This window comes from Canis lupus, chromosome 33, assembly GCF_048164855.1.
Source record: "Canis lupus baileyi chromosome 33, mCanLup2.hap1, whole genome shotgun sequence".
NCBI classification, from domain to species: domain Eukaryota; kingdom Metazoa; phylum Chordata; class Mammalia; order Carnivora; family Canidae; genus Canis; species Canis lupus.
The window spans coordinates 742,151-757,978 of record NC_132870.1 but is presented as its reverse complement, the minus strand read 5'-3'; the positions used below and the strand labels follow the sequence as shown (position 1 = coordinate 757,978).

Sequence of the window (15,828 nt, the reverse complement as noted above, 5' to 3'; positions counted from 1 at the left end):
TCCACCACTCTTAGTCTGGTCTGCCTCATTCTTTCAAGTGGGCTGACCAAGAACTGTAGGCACTAAAGGAATAGAAATCCTATAAAATAAGAACCCTCTACTCTGGCCTATGGATGAAAACACAGTATGAGCAAATCTGCCCTGGGACACCATTTAAGGGTTTCTACAAATAAAAGGACAATGCCTTCACTGCTTTCTCTTTCCACTATTTTATACTTGTAATTGTACATTGGCTGCCTAAACTGCTACCTAAGCAGGAGACCTCAGCTGGAAACTATAAATTATTAGCCAGAAGCTGGTAGAGTTCCAGCCTCTGTGTGAATGATTGTTTTTTCCCCTGCATGAATGATTCTTAAAAAGTGTGTGTGTGTGAGTGACATTGTGTGTGGCAGGGAGAGAGAAGCAGGGAGAGAGAGAAAATCAACTTAAAAAAGCAAAGTAAGTATCCCAGGATAACTATCTGCTTCCTTTCTTCTCCCCCTCAAAACCTTCTTGAAAGAAACATCCACCTTCCTATCTCCATTTCATTTCTACTCCTATTCAATCCTCTCCAATCAGCTTCCGACATACATTCCTCCACTCAAACAGCTCTCGCTAAGGGGAACATCTCTTAGGTTCCTTTGAAGATGCAACATACTCTCCTGGCCATTAAGTGGTGGAGTTTCTCAAGGCTTCTTATTTTTTAACTTTCAACTCTGCCCTTAGGCAATTATATACATGTCCATAGGATCAATTATCTAAATACCTCTGACCTGTCCTTGTAAGTGCCAGACCTGTATCATCAACTGTCTACTTACTAAGTTCATTTGAATTGCACAAAGACTTTTCAACTGTTAATAGTCTTAGACCAAACTTATCAACTGTTAATAGTCTAAGACCAAACTTATTGTCCTACTGCCTACAACAGCTATCAACAACCTGGTCCTTACACACCATCATCTATTCATTTTTTAGTTTTCCTAGGTATCTTCTTCTCAGTCACCCTCTTGTGGCCATTGCATCACTGAGAACTAACAAAGTTCTCCAGGGTGTCTTCTGTATGCTAAGTGCTAAGTGTTTCTATATATTAATGAATTCATTTAATCCTCATGGCAACTCTGTGTGGTAAGTAATATTAGTCCCCTTTTTTAAGGATGAGCAAACTAAGACAGACTAAGTAACTTGTCTGAAATCAAGATTTGAAGACAGGCAATCTGGCCCCAGAGTCTATCTTCTTAAACAAAATGTCCAATGATAAAGTTCATTGAGATTTATGTAGCACTTCCAAAAGACTAATTTTCTCCTCCTAACAACTATTACGAAAGCTTGGACAGACAGTTCGTAACATCATTCTACAAATGAAGAAACTGTGCCAGCATGAGAAACTATCTTTACTACCAGTCACAGAATATTCTGCTGGGGAAGTCACTGAGACCCCTGAACTCCTGGGTCTGTAGGTCAGTTTCCTGAAATGGGAATCTGAGCTTCAGGAGATTAAATCATTGTCATTTCCTAGCCAAGAAATGCACTTTCCTCTGCAGCACAGAATGTACCATGGTGTATCTTGGCCAATGATACCTGATTCATCTTCCAGACTTCAAGGTATTATATGACGTAACACTCTGAAACCACCTCCCACATTCCTCACATCATATCTGAGTCACATCGTATCACAGTCACATCATATCCTATCCAGCATATTCCTATCTTTTCCCTATGCCTCTAACCAGTCTCCACCAGTCTAATTTTAGGCATTCAGTCTTTCTGGCCCAAAGCCACAGCTGATTGTGTGTTCTGTACAGTGAGTGCCTTGAGCAGTGAAAAAGTTCACAAATGCCACCACCATTCAGGGAAAACTGAATGGATATTTAGGGACTGTCCAAAAGGCTAGGGGAAAACACTGCTTATATTTTCATCCTCTGTTTTATCCACTGAAACAAAAGCCAATACTAAAGAAATTTAATTATTAAAAATTTATTACAAAAATATAACCAAAAAATGTGAAATTATCTGAATGTTCATGAAAATAAACTGGTTAAACAAATAATGGAACATTCAAAGAACACACATGAAAATTATGTTACAAAAGACTTTGATATGCATAATGTAAAAATGCATATCAAAACCACAATGAGATATCACTTCACACCCATTACAATGGCTATAATCATAAGGGGAAAAATGGAAGGTAATTGTTGGCAAGGATGTAGAGAAACTAAACCCTCGTACATTGCTGGTGCGAATATAAAATGGCGCAGCCCCTGGGAATACAGTTTGGAAGTTCCTCCAATATTAAAACATAAAGTTACCACATAACAGAAATTAGGTATATACCCAAGAGAACTGAAAACATGTTCACATAATAATCTGTACATGAAAGTTCAGAGCAGGATTATTCATTCCTTTAAAAAAAAAAGTGAGAATCCAAATGTCCATCAATCTATAAATGGATAGGGGTGCCTGGGTGGCTCAGTCGGTTTAGTATCTGCCTCAGTCTGCTCTGGTCATGATCTAGGGGTCCTGGGATTGAACCCTGCATCAAGCTCCCTGCTCAGCAGGAAGTCTGCTTCCTTTCTCCCTCTGCCTGCCTCCTGCTCATGCTCTTTCTCTCTCTCTCAAATAAAATCTTTGAAGAAAATTAATAAATGGATAAATAAAATGTGGCATAACCATATAATGGAATATTATTCAGCTCTAATAAGTAATGAAGTACTAGTATATGCTACAACATGGTTGAACCTTGTAAACAATACACTAAGTGAAAGAAGCCACACAAAGGGTCAGATACGGTATGGTTCCATTCAAGTGAAATATCTAGAATACACAAATCCATTGAAACAGGAAGTAGATTAATGGTTGGTAGGGGAGGGACGCCTGGGTGGCTCAGTGGTTGAGTATCTGCCTTTGGCTCAGGGCATGATCCTGGGGTTCTGGGATCGAGTCCCACATAGGGCTTCCTACTTCTCCCTCTGCCCGTGTCTCTGCCTCTCTGTGTTTCTCATGAATAAATAAATAAAATCTCTTTAAAAAAATGGTTGCATGGGATGCAGGGAAGAGGGAATTGGGACTGACTGCTGATAGCTACAGGGCTTCTTTTGGGGGTGATGGGAATGTTCTGTAACGAATAGTGGTGATGGTTGTACAACACAGTCAATTTATGAAAACCACTGAATTATATAAAATGGTGATTTTTTCTTTATGACATGTGAACTATACCTCATTTTTAAAAATCATACTGCAGGGATGCCTGGGTGGCTCAGTGGTTGAGTGTCTGCCTTTGGCTGAGGTCATGATCCCAGGCTCTTGGGATCGAGTCTTGTTATCAGGCTTCCCATGGGGAGCCTGCTTCTCCCTCTGCTTGTGTCTCTGCCTCTCTCTGTGTCTCTTGTGAATAAATAAAATCTTTTAAAAAAATCATACTATAGTACAGGCAACAGAATATGCAATGATTCCACAGACAAGGGGTCAGAATATTAAATTCAAAAATACAATTTTAAGAACTTAACATATTTCAAAGAAGGCACTTCAAATCAGTGGACAAATATTCAGTAGTGAAGTGACACTTAACATTGTGGGGAAAGAAATCAAATGAGACACCTGGCTCATATTTTACATAAAAATATGTCACAAAGTTTAAAGATTCAATCATAAAAAATAAAATCATAAAAGTTTTATCAGAAAAAAAAAACACTGGATATGAGAAGATGGTCATTATATAGTTCAATAAAATACACATACCGAACACTGCAGTGTTGTATTATTTGGATAAAATACGTATTTTAAGAATACTTAAAGATATAGACATTTATGGTACAGAAGTAACTTAAAAAGCAAAGTAAAAAAAAATACTTTGGACAGTGTGAACCCATTTTTCTAAATTGCACACACACACACACACACAGACACAGAAAAAAGCCAAGGAAACTATACACTAACATTAAGTCTTTCCCTCTGAGTGGAGGGACTGTGGATGATTTTTACTTTCCTCTGTTTGCTTAATTTTAATCTTTTCAACTTTCTACAGTTAGCCTGTCTCTAAAGTGTAAAATGAAAAGATAAAAACTACTTCTATAAAACTAATTTACCTAGTCTATTTTATCTGCTCTCATTTCCAACATCAACCCACACAGATGCCTCAGGCAACATTATATCAAGAGTTCCCATTCCAATGACTACATACTTCCCATTCCCAACATTACCTGGAAAATGTCCATTAGAATCATAGCTGCCAGCAGCATGGTGACCATAACAAAATGTCCTGTCTTCATTTTTCTCTTCTAAATTAAAATGAGGAAATTCCAATTTAGCAGTCTTAAAAAAGTAGTTTAGGGAAGTAGAGCAGGATGACACACTATATGTATTTTCATTCAGAATGAGAGTGGGTATCATGATGGTCAGGAAGTGATTATCAATAAATTTCCAATGGCTGGAAGGGCCATTAGATTTTATCTGGTAATCTAACATCCTCATACTACAGATAGGGAAACAAAAGCTCAGAGAACTTCAGCAAATTGCTCAAGATTCAATCTGTCCAATTCCATTCTCCTCCAGCCATGTTGTCCCTCCCACCACAGAGAGTCACTGGGAATCACATTTTCCTTCTATCTCTAAATTTCTCCTCAGCATACACATAAAATAACACAAATTAAAAACCAACCATTTCAGACTGGTGGTCTCCTAGCTCCCAGTTTCCAAAAATTCTTCAGTAATTATTGTCCATGCACATAATTCATTCTTTTATCTTTTTTTTTACAAACTAAGTCACACCCATCTGGATAGGATGGAGGGAATGATGAGACCAGCAGTGGTTCTAACCAGAGGGTTAACCAAAGGTGCTCCATCCCCCAAATATTCACATTCAAGAGAAGCCCAAGTATAAAACAAGTGTCTTGCATACATTTCTGATGGCAGGAATGAAAATAAGAAAAAATTGGGTAGGCAGTAATTCTAATAAGATTATACGACTCTATTGGACAAAGGTCCAATACTTGTCCCAATATTTAGGAGACTGAAAGGAGGTTAAGAGGCCCTCAAGAGCTGAAGCTGTCCCACAGCCATTAACAGATTCAATTAAAGGTTGGTTCCTTCCACATACCTACAACAAAGTTGACATTACTGGAACTGAAATCTACTTTATCTTACCAATCATCATATTCTGGCATCTGCAAATAAGAATGAACAGCACAGTGCAAAGGAAGAGTTCCCTTTTGGGACAGCACAGTGCAAAGGAAGAGTTCCCTTTCGGGCCCCACATTCCCATCTTTACTCAGCAGTTTCTTTCACTAGAGATACTAAAATATACAACTACAATGCTACTTTTGTGTTAAACTTTACTTTCTAAAAAAGATTTGAAATGTAATACTTGACAGAGAACTGTCACGAGGCAGTAATTGCCAAGCAAGCTCTGAATCAGGGTTTTCTGTAAATTCTTTACTTCCGTAGTCTGAGTGTAAATAAGTCAAAATGTTTACCTGGCTTTTCTGCCTGTGGAGGAGGTTTAAGTGATGCTAGGTCTCAAACTGTCCCCCCACTCTCTCAGTTGTGGTAAGCGTGTCTTCAGGATGAGAGGTTGTTGACAGTGAGAGCTGAGAAGGGAATGCTTTTCTTTTTATAAACACCCCCAGCAGTAGCTTGGCAGTGGCACATTACCCCATTTGTGTTCTGCTATTTATATCTGGCCCCCACACCATGCTTTGGAATCACTGCTGTTAACACATGAAATCTCCAAGAGGCTTGTAAAGCCACAGCAATTCCCTCTAACACACAGCGTGTTCAATTCTGAGCCCTGTCATAGGCTTCTTAGAGAGTGATCACCTCCCATTCCTAACCCTTTGACTCTGAGATGTCAAAGTAAAGCAAAGACTTTACCCTAACTAGATGGTTCACATAGCTAAGGTGACTTGCTGTGTTAATCTCTGGCAATGATGATGACTATCACCATTCACTCAACCAGCATACTATTTTTCAGGTACTGTGCCAGCTGCTGGGATGCAAAAGCAAGTAAAACAGCAATAAAAAGCACTCACGATCTGATAAAACGTATCACTATGCATACTTAACCAAAATAGATGTTAAAAATCTGAGTTTTAGAAAAAGTCCAGTGAGGACACTAAGAAGGGAAGGATTTCATAATACCTGCAACTACAGCTCTCATTTGAGTAAGGTACACAGAGTAAATACATAGATTGCAACATTGAAGAATACTTAAGAGTTCACTATGGATAAAAAACTGTGAAACTTTTTTTCCCCCAGAGTATTTATCCATTTAATGTGTTCCTCTAACTACTGCAAGGTAAGATGGGAATTTTAAAGGTGGGGCTGGGGGCTTAGGCACAATGGTACATACACAGTCATATCACTAGGACACTGTAAAGGGACAGGCCTGAAATCACAACCCCCACCACCGTGTATTACAGTCTACAGGACAGGGTGTGCTAGGAGAAGTAAGGCTCACTGTGACCATTGAGAAGCCTTTGTGAGATTACTTGAGATGTTCCCCATCAGGTAAGCACACCCCTGATCCTGTACTCTGTTGATCCAGAGTAGGTGGGAAATGGTCAGGTGGGGGCTTTTATCTTCCATAGCTGTGAGCAGCATCTGAATCTCCTTGTCAAAAACAGATTTGTCCAGCCCAAACTGCTGCACGGCACAGTCCAGGTGGTTCAGGGCTTCGCACAACACCACCGCCCCACTATAGATAAAAAACTGTGAAATGTCGTAGGAAATTTATGCTCAAAGTACATTAATATTTATGTATCAAAGTACATTAATATTTCGATGATACACAATGTATATTAGCCCCCAAATGGAAACCATCCAAATGCCTAAGGACAGAATGGATACATTGTTATATTCATACAATGGAATTTTGTGTAGCACTAATAAACTCTAACCATATATAAGAAATGTGGATAAATCTTAAAATATTTTTGAGCAAAAGAAGAGGACATGTATATACTGCATGATTTAATTCATGTATCATGAACAAAATCAAACAAAACACATATATAGCATTAGAGTCAGAATACTGGTTACTCTGAGTAGGATATAATAACTGGAAGGGGGACAAGGAGAGTATCTGGGATGCTATTCAGGTTCTGGTTTGGTTCTGAGTGTTGATTATACTGATATATTCAGTTTATGAAAATTCACCAAACTATATGCTTCTGTGTATTTTCCTCTGTATATGTAGATATATACATACATTTTTACTCAACTAAGTATTTAAAATATTAAAGTACACCCAGTTTTACAAATCCATCTCTAATCTTCAGCCTTCAAAACCTCTTCCTTCCTTCCAACCTCGCTGGCTAAGCAGTTTAAGATACAACTTAACATACTAAATAGACTCCCAGCAATAGCATCATTAAAAAGAAAAAGTTTGGTCAGAAAGAAAAAAGAGGGCTTGCCCATATTTTCAGGTATTATGTTCACACTGACCTTCTTTTAAGTCTCAGGCGTGTGAGCCTATAGTGAATTGGGCAGCGGGATTTTCCTGTCTTTGGCACTAAAACCTACCAGATTTGTCTATGTTTCACACAAGATGAAATCTACCAAAAAGCATGTAACAAACACCGCATGAAGTTCAAGGTAAGTCTGAGCTTATTTATTTTCAATATACTTTTGCTCCATTTGTTTTACTTCAGTTTTTAATTTTTAAAAATTGAGGCATAATTAACATACAACATATCAGATTCTGGTGTACAATATAATGTTTTGATATTTATATCTTACAAAATGATCACCATAATAAATCTAGTTAACATTTGTCACCATACAAGTTTTTGTGTGCAATAACTTTTAAGACTCACTCTCTTAACTTTCAAATATGCAATGTGGTTTTATTACCTACAATCACTATGTTGTACCTGATATCCCAATGATATTTATTTTATAACTGAAAATTTCTATCTTTTGACTCCCTTTACCCATTTTACTCACCCCTCTGAACCTCCAACTACAGCAACCACTGATCTGTTCTCTGTATCCATGAGTTGCATTTCAAAAAAAAATTTTTAAAGATTCCACATATAATTGAGATCATAAGATGTTTTTGTTTTTGACGTATTTCATTTACCATACTGCCCTCAAGGTCTATCCATGTTCTCACAAATGGCATGGTTTCATCCTTTTTTGGCTGATAATATTCCATTTTATTTATATATATGTATACGTGTGTGTATACACACACATACACACACACACATTTTCTTTATGATGGACACTTAAGTTGTTTTCATATCTTGGCTACCTTAAATAATGCTGTAATGTCATTTAAGTGTTTTCTTCATATAAATACCCAGAAGTGAAACTGTGGGATTATACGGTAGTTCTTTTTTTTTTTTTTTTTTTTTTAAGATTTTATTTATTCATGAGAGACACACAGAGAGAGGCAGAGACACAGACAGAAGGAGAAGCAGGCTCCATGCAGGGAGCCCAATGTGGGACTCCCTGGTCTCCAGGATCAAGCCCTGGGCTGAAGGCGGCTCTAAACCGCTGAGCCACCTGGGCTGCGGTAGTTCTATTTTTTCCATAGTGGTTTCTCCAATATATACTACCACCAACAGGGTACAAAGGTCCCCTTTTCCACATCCTTACGCTTGGTATTTTTCCCCTTGCAGGCCAACAACCCCTTTGTTCTTTTTTATAATAGCCATTCTAACAGGAGTGATGTAATAGCTTACTGTGGTTTTCACTTGCATTTCCCTGATTAGGGACTTTGAAGATCTTTTCACATCCCCATTAACCTTCTGTATGCCTTCTTTGGAAAAATGTCTATTCAGAGTCTCTGTTCATTTTTAAAATTGGTTTATTTTTTTTACTATTGAGTTATAGGAGTTCTTCACATATTTTGGATATTAACTCCTTCTCAGATATATGATTTACAAATATTTTTCTCCCATTCAGTAAGGCTGCCTTTTCATTTTGTTACTGGTTTCCTTTGCTTGCAGGAACTTTTTAGTTTGATATAATTCCAATTGTTTTTGTTTTTGTTGCCTTTGTTTTTGGTGTCAAATCCAAAAATTACTGCCAAGATTGATGACAAGGAGCTTACTCCTTGTGTTTTCTTCCAGTTTTTAAAGTTTCATGTTTTAATTCAAATTTTTAATCCATTTTGAGCGAATTTTTGTGTATGACCTAAGAATGTGGTCCAGTTTCATTCTTTTGCATGTTGCTGTCCAGTTTTCCCAACACCATTTATTAAAGAGATTGTCCTTCCCCCATTGTATATTCTTGGTGCCTTCGTCTAAATTAAATTACCATATACATATTTATTTCTGGGATCTCTATTCTGTTCCACTGATCTGTGTGTCTGGTTTTTGGTTTTTACTGTTTTCTTAAAGATTTATTTATTCATTTCAGAGAGAGAGAGACAGCAAGCAAGAGCAGGGGGGGGAGGATGAGAAGGAGAATAGAAGCAGACTCTGATGAGCAGGGGCTCGACATGAGGCTCAATTCCAGGATCCCAGGATCATGACCTGAGCCAGAGGCAGTCACTTAAATGACATTGAGCCACCAACAACGACTGAGGTGTCCCAGTTGTTTTTTAAGTAGGCTCCACATCCAGCATGGGGCCCAATGTGAGACTTGAACTCATGATCCTGAGATCAAGACCTGAGCTGAGATCAAGAGTTGGATGCTCAAGTGACTGAGCCATCTAGGTGCCCCCGTTGTCTGTTTTATTTTATGCCGATACCATACTAGTTTGATTACTATAGTTTTGTAATATGGTCTGAAAACAGGGAGCCTCATACTTTGTTGTTCTTTCTCAAGACTGCTTAGGCTATCTGGGGTCTTTTGTGGTTCTACCCAAATTTTAAAATTGCTTGTTCTATTTCTGTGAAAAATGTCATTGGAATTTTGATAAAGGTTGCCTTGAATCTATAGATTGCTATGGATAGTATGGACATTTCAACATTTGAATTCTTCCAATCCATGAGCATCCATCCCAGTCTGTACTGAGAAGTCATTCTCCTCCTTGGTTATATTCCTAGTATTCAACTCCTTTTTTTTTTTTTTAAGATTTTTATTCATTTATTCATGAGAGAGAGAGAGAGAGAGAGAGAGAGGGGCAGGGACACAGGCAGAGGGAGAAGCAGGCTCCATGCAAGGAGTCCAACATGGACTCCATCCCGGGTCTCCAGGATCACGCCCCGGGCCGAAGGCAGGCGCCAAACCGCTGAGCCACCCAGGGATCCCCTTATTCTACTCATTTTAATGCAACTGCATATGGGGATTATTTTCTTAATTTCTCCTTTTTTAAAAGATTTGAGAGAAAGAGAAAAAAAAAATGTGAGTGGGGGAGGGGCTGAGGGAGAGAAGAGAGAATCGCAGACTCCCCACTGAGTGCAGAGCCTGATCGGATGCAGGGCTCCATCTCACAACCCTGACATCATGACAGAGCCAAAACTTAACCAACTGAGCCACCCAGGTGCCCCCTTAATTTTTCTTTGATAGTTTGTTATTGGTGTGTAGAAATGCAACATATTTTTCTATATATTGACTTTGAAAGACATTTTTTTTTTTTTTTTTTTTTTTTTTTTTTTTTTAAAGAGCAAGACTGGGCAGGTGGAGGGGCAAAGGGAAGAGGAGAGAAATCCTAAAGCACACTCCTCTCTGAGCACAGAGCCCAACTCGGGGCTGGAACCCAGGATCCTAATATCATGACCTGAGCCAGAATCAAGAGTTGGATGCTTGACTGACTCAGCCACCAAGGCACCCCTCTGTATACTGAATCTATATTCTATAATTTTACTGAATTTACTAGTTTTAACAGTTTTTAGGAGGAGTCTTTAAGGTTTGCTATATATAAAATATGTCATCTTCAGAGTGATAATCTTCCTTCTTTCTCTCCAATTTGGATGTCTTTTATATTTTTCTTGACTGTGTTTAAGACTTCAACATTATGTTGAATAAAAAGGACAAGAGTGGGCATCCTTGGGGGACTTGGGTGGCTCAGTCAGTTAAACGCCTGACCCTTGGTTTCAGCTCAGGTCATGATTTCAGGGTCCTGGGATCAAGCCCTACACTGAGCTCTGCACTTAGTGCGGAGTCTGCTTGTCTCCCTCTCCCTCTGCCCCCACACTGCTCATGCATGTTCTCTCTCACATAAATGAATAAATCTTTAAAAAAAAAAAAAAAAAAAAGGAATGAGCATCCTTGTCTTATTTGCTGCTGTTGTTTTTTTCCCAACTGAGTGAAAGTAAAGCAGAGATTATTGAGAGCGCAAAGCTCCCAAGGATGGAGGGGATCCAAGAGGATTGCCCCTTGCTTTGTAAGGTTAGCTGTGGGCTGTTCATAAATGGCCTTCATTATGTTGAGGGATGTTCCCTCTATACTCACTTTATTGCAAGTTTTTATTATGAATGGATATTGAATTTTGTCACGTCTTTTTTACATCTATTTAAATGATAATATGATTTTCCCCTTCATTTTGTTAATGTGTGTCACACTGATTGATTTATAAATGTTGAATCATCCTTACATCTCTGAGGTATGGTCTGTAGTTTTCTTTTCTCTGTAATTGTCTTTTCTTGTCTGGTTTTGATATCAGGCTGATGCTGGCCTCATAAAATGAGTTTGGAATGTTCTCTTTTATTTTTTGAAGAGTTTGAGAATTATTGATATTAATTCTTCTTCTTTTTTTTTTAAAGATTTATTTATTTATTCATTCAGAGGGAGCGAAGAGAGAGGCAGAGACACAGGCAGAGGGAGAAGCGGGCTCCATGCAGGAAGCCCGATGTGGGACTCGATCCTGGGTCTCCAGAATCACACTCCAGATTCTTTCAGAATCACATCCTTGCCTCCTTTAGCAGGAGGTGCTAAACCGCTGCGCCACTGGGGCTGCCCCAATATTAATTCTTCTTTGGTAGAATTCATCAGTGAAGTTATTTGGTCCTGGAATTTTGTTGGGAGGTTTTAAATCATTGCTTCAATCTCCTTACTAAGTAATCGATCTGTTCAGTTTTTTTTTTTCTCTTCCTGACTCAGTTTGGAAAGATTTTTGTTTTTCAAAGATTTTATTTATTTCTTCATGAGAGACAGAGAGAGAGAGGCAGAGACACAGGCAGAGGAAGAAACAGACTCCCTGTGGGAAGCCCCATGCAGGACTCAATCCCAGGACCCTGGATCACAATGCTCAACCACTGAGCTACCCAGGTCCCCCAGTTTGGAAAGGTTTTATATTTCTAGGAATTTATCCATTTTTCTAGGTGGTCCAATGTGTCAGTGTATAATTGTTCATAGTCTCTTATGATACTGTGTATTTCTGTAGTATTAGTTGTAATGACTCCTCTGTCATTCTGTATTTAAGTCCTCTTTTTTTTCTTGGTGAGTTTTAGCCAAAGATTTGGCAATTTTGTTTATAATTTCTAAGAACCAGCTCTTGGTTTCATTGATTTTTTTTAAGATTTTATTTATTCACGAGAGACAGAGAGAGAGAGGCAGAGACACAGGAAGAGAGAAGCAATCCCCCTGATGCGGGACTCCGATCCCAGATCGGAGCCAAAGGCAAATGCTCAACCACTGAGCCACCCAGGTGCCCTCACTGATCTTCTCTATTGTCTTTTTGTCTCTATGTCATTTATTCTGCTCAGATTTTTATTTCCTTCCTTCTACTAACTTTGGGCTTTATTTTTTTTCTAGTCTCCTGAGGTATCAGGTTAGATTGTTTGAGATGTTTGTTTCTGAGGTAGGCATTTATTGCTATGTACTTCTTAGAACTCTTTTTGCTGTATCCTATAAGCTTTGATATGTTGCATTTTCCTTTGTCTCAGGTATTTTTTCTATTTCACTTTTTTAAAAATATTTATTTTTTTTTCAACTTATTTATGATAGTCACAGAGAGAGAGAGAGAGAGAGAGAGAGAGAGAGAGAGAGGCAGAGACACAGGCAGAGGGAGAAGCAGGCTCCATGCACCGGGAGCCCGATGTGGGATTCGATCCCAGGTCTCCAGGATCGCGCCCTGGGCCAAAGGCAGGCGCCAAACCGCTGTGCCACCCAGGGATCCCTCTATTTCACTTTTGAATTCATTGACCCACTCTGCCTGTTTAGTAGCATGCTGTTTAATCTCCACATATTTTTAAATTTTCAGTTTTCTTTTTGTAATTGATTTCCTGTTTCAAACCATTGGGTTTGGAAAAGAAGAGTGATAGAATTTCAATCTTCTTAGATTTGTTAAGACTTGATCTATTCTAGAGTATGTTTCATGTACACTGGAGAAGAATGTGTATTCTGTTGCTTTTGGATGGTACATTCTATATATACCTGTTATGTCTCTCTGGTCAAATGTGTCATTTAAGGTTAATGTTTCCCTAGGTTTTGCTGTCTGATCTATTGATGTAAGAAAGGAGGTGTTCAAGTCCCCTACTATTATTGTGCTGCTAATTCTCTCTATACGTGTGTTAAGTATTTAGGTGTTTCTACTTTGGGTGCATATAACAATGTTATATTGTCTTGTTAAACTGATCCCTTTATCATTATGTAATACCCTTTTTTTGTCTCTTATTACAGCCTTTGTTTGAAAGTCCATTTTGTCTGATATAAGTATACCTACCCCAGCTCTCTTTTGGTTTCCATTTGCATGGAATATCTTTTTCTACCTCTTAATTTTCAGTCTCTGTGTGCCTTTATGTTTGTCAACATATAGATGGGTCTTGTTTTATCCATTTAGCCACCCTACATCTTCTGATTGGAGAATTTAGTCCATTTACATTCAAAAAATTATTGATAGGTGTAGACTTATTACTGCCATTTTGTTATTTGCTTTCTGGCTGTTTCATACTTCTTCTGTTCCTTTCTTCTTCTCTTGTTCTTTTCCACTGTGGTTTGATGACTTTCCTTAATGGTATGCTTAAGATGCCTTTCTCATTATCTCCTGTGCACCTACTACTGGTTTTTGCTTTGTGGTTATCATGAAGCCTACATATAAAAATTTATGTCTATTTTAAGTTGATGACAACTCAAGTTTGAATGCATTTTAGAGTCTACATTCTTACTCTCCAATGTCTTGTTTCTGATATTACATTATGCATCTTTTCATATCATGTGTATCCCTTAACTAATTATTGTAGTTATATATATTTTTTAATTTTTATTTATTTGTGATAGTCACAGAGAGAGAGAGAGAATGAGGCAGAGACACAGGCAGAGGGAGAAGCAGGCTCCATGCACCGGGAGCCCGACGTGGGATTCGATCCCGGGTCTCCAGGATCGCGCCCTGGGCCAAAGGCAGGCGCCAAACCGCTGCGCCACCCAGGGATCCCTGTAGTTATATTTTTATATTATTTTGTATATTTGGTTTTCAAACCTCATACTAGCTTTACGTTATTAACATAATCCCTTTAGTAAATATTTACCTTTACCACTGGGATATATTTTTTTCATATGTTTTCTTGTTACTGTTTAGATTTCTTTTCAACTTAACAAATCCCTTTAATATTTAAGACCAGTTTACTGGTGATGAACTCCTTTAGTTTTTGCTTGTCTGGAAAACTCTTTATCTCTCCTTCAATTCTGGTTGATAGCTTTGCTGGGCAGCGTGTTCTTGGCATTGTTTTTTCTCCCAGCACTTTGAATACATTGTGTCACTCCCTTCTGGCTTGCAAGGTTTCTGCTAAAAAATATGCTCATAGACTATTTGGGTTCCCTTGCATGGTAACAACTTTTTTCCTCTTGTTGATTTTAAGAGTCTCTCCTTCCCCTTAACTTTTGACATTTTTATTATAATTATTTAATTATAATAGGTCTAGGTTTGGGTCTCTTTGGTTTCATCTTATTTGGAATCCTCTGGACTTCCTGGATCTGCAAGTCTGCTTCTTTCCTCATTTAGGGAAGTTTTCAGTCATTATTCCTTCAAATTAATTTTCTGTACCTTTCTTCTCTTTCTGGGACCCTATAAACAACTTGAGGTTGTCCAGTAAGTTCCTTAATCTATCTTGATCTTTTAAAATTCTCTTTGTTGAAGTTCTGTGTTCATCCAAATTTTCCCAAGTTTGGTAAGCATTTTTAAGACCACTACTTTGAACTATTTACCAGGTAAATTACTTGCCTCCATTTCAGTAAGGTCTTTTTCCTGGGGTTTTATTTTCTGCCTTTATTTGGAACATATTCTCCTGTTTCTTCATTTTGCTTGACTGTCTACATTGGTTTCTATGCCTTAGATCGAACAACTGTCTGTCTTGAAGGACTGGCCTTGCGAAGATAAAACTTATTGTTCAACACTGCTCTTGCTCTTGGTTGTCTCTCAAACCTTTGTAATTATACAAGCAACATATTTAATTTTTAATTGGTCCCTGTAATTGAGAGTATGCCAAGACTAATCAGTGTCCCTAAAAGTTAGGATCTGGATTTGGACTGGGTGAAAGGCAGATCCTCAAGCAAAAACCTTTAAGAAATGCAAATATATACAGTCCTGCGGGACCACAAGCATAAGTCCTACTAGCCCCTAGAGCCAGGTGATCTGGAAGTGTCTCCTGGGCATCAGTCACAAAACTGGGGCTCCAGAAAAGTGTCTGAGCTCCTGGGATCCCTGGGTGGCGCAGCGGTTTGGCGCCTGCCTTTGGCCCAGGGCGCGATCCTGGAGACCCGGGATCGAATCCCACATCAGGCTCCCGGTGCATGGAGCCTGCTTCTCCCTCTGCCTGTGTCTCTGCCTCTCTCTCTCTCTCTGTGTGACTATCATAAATAAATAAATAAATAAATAAATAAATAAATAAATAAATAAACAACAACAACAACAACAAAAAGTGTCTGAGCTCCTTTCTGGGAGGTAATAGTGAGCTGTGGTAAGGTGAGGAAGAGTGCAAACATGGCATTCCTTAACCTACATTCACTGAGAGCATCTGTATA

At 38.5% G+C, this 15,828-nt stretch overlaps 1 protein-coding gene across 22 annotated transcripts in view; it reads right to left on the bottom strand.

Annotated features, from left to right (window-relative positions):
* Window positions 1-15,828, bottom strand: part of ART3 (ADP-ribosyltransferase 3 (inactive)) — a 207,748-nt gene that overhangs the window by 22,281 nt on the left and 169,639 nt on the right. For 12 of the 22 annotated variants that reach the window (XM_072810518.1, XM_072810520.1, XM_072810515.1 and 9 more), the window contains exon 2: window positions 4,179-4,256. In XM_072810518.1, coding sequence (XP_072666619.1) covers window positions 4,179-4,256 — 78 coding nt within the window. Of the gene's footprint in view, window positions 1-4,178; window positions 4,257-5,074; window positions 5,099-5,450; window positions 5,617-15,828 lie in introns of those variants that run through there. The other 10 variants (XM_072810519.1, XM_072810528.1, XM_072810530.1 and 7 more) reach the window with 2 other exon arrangements.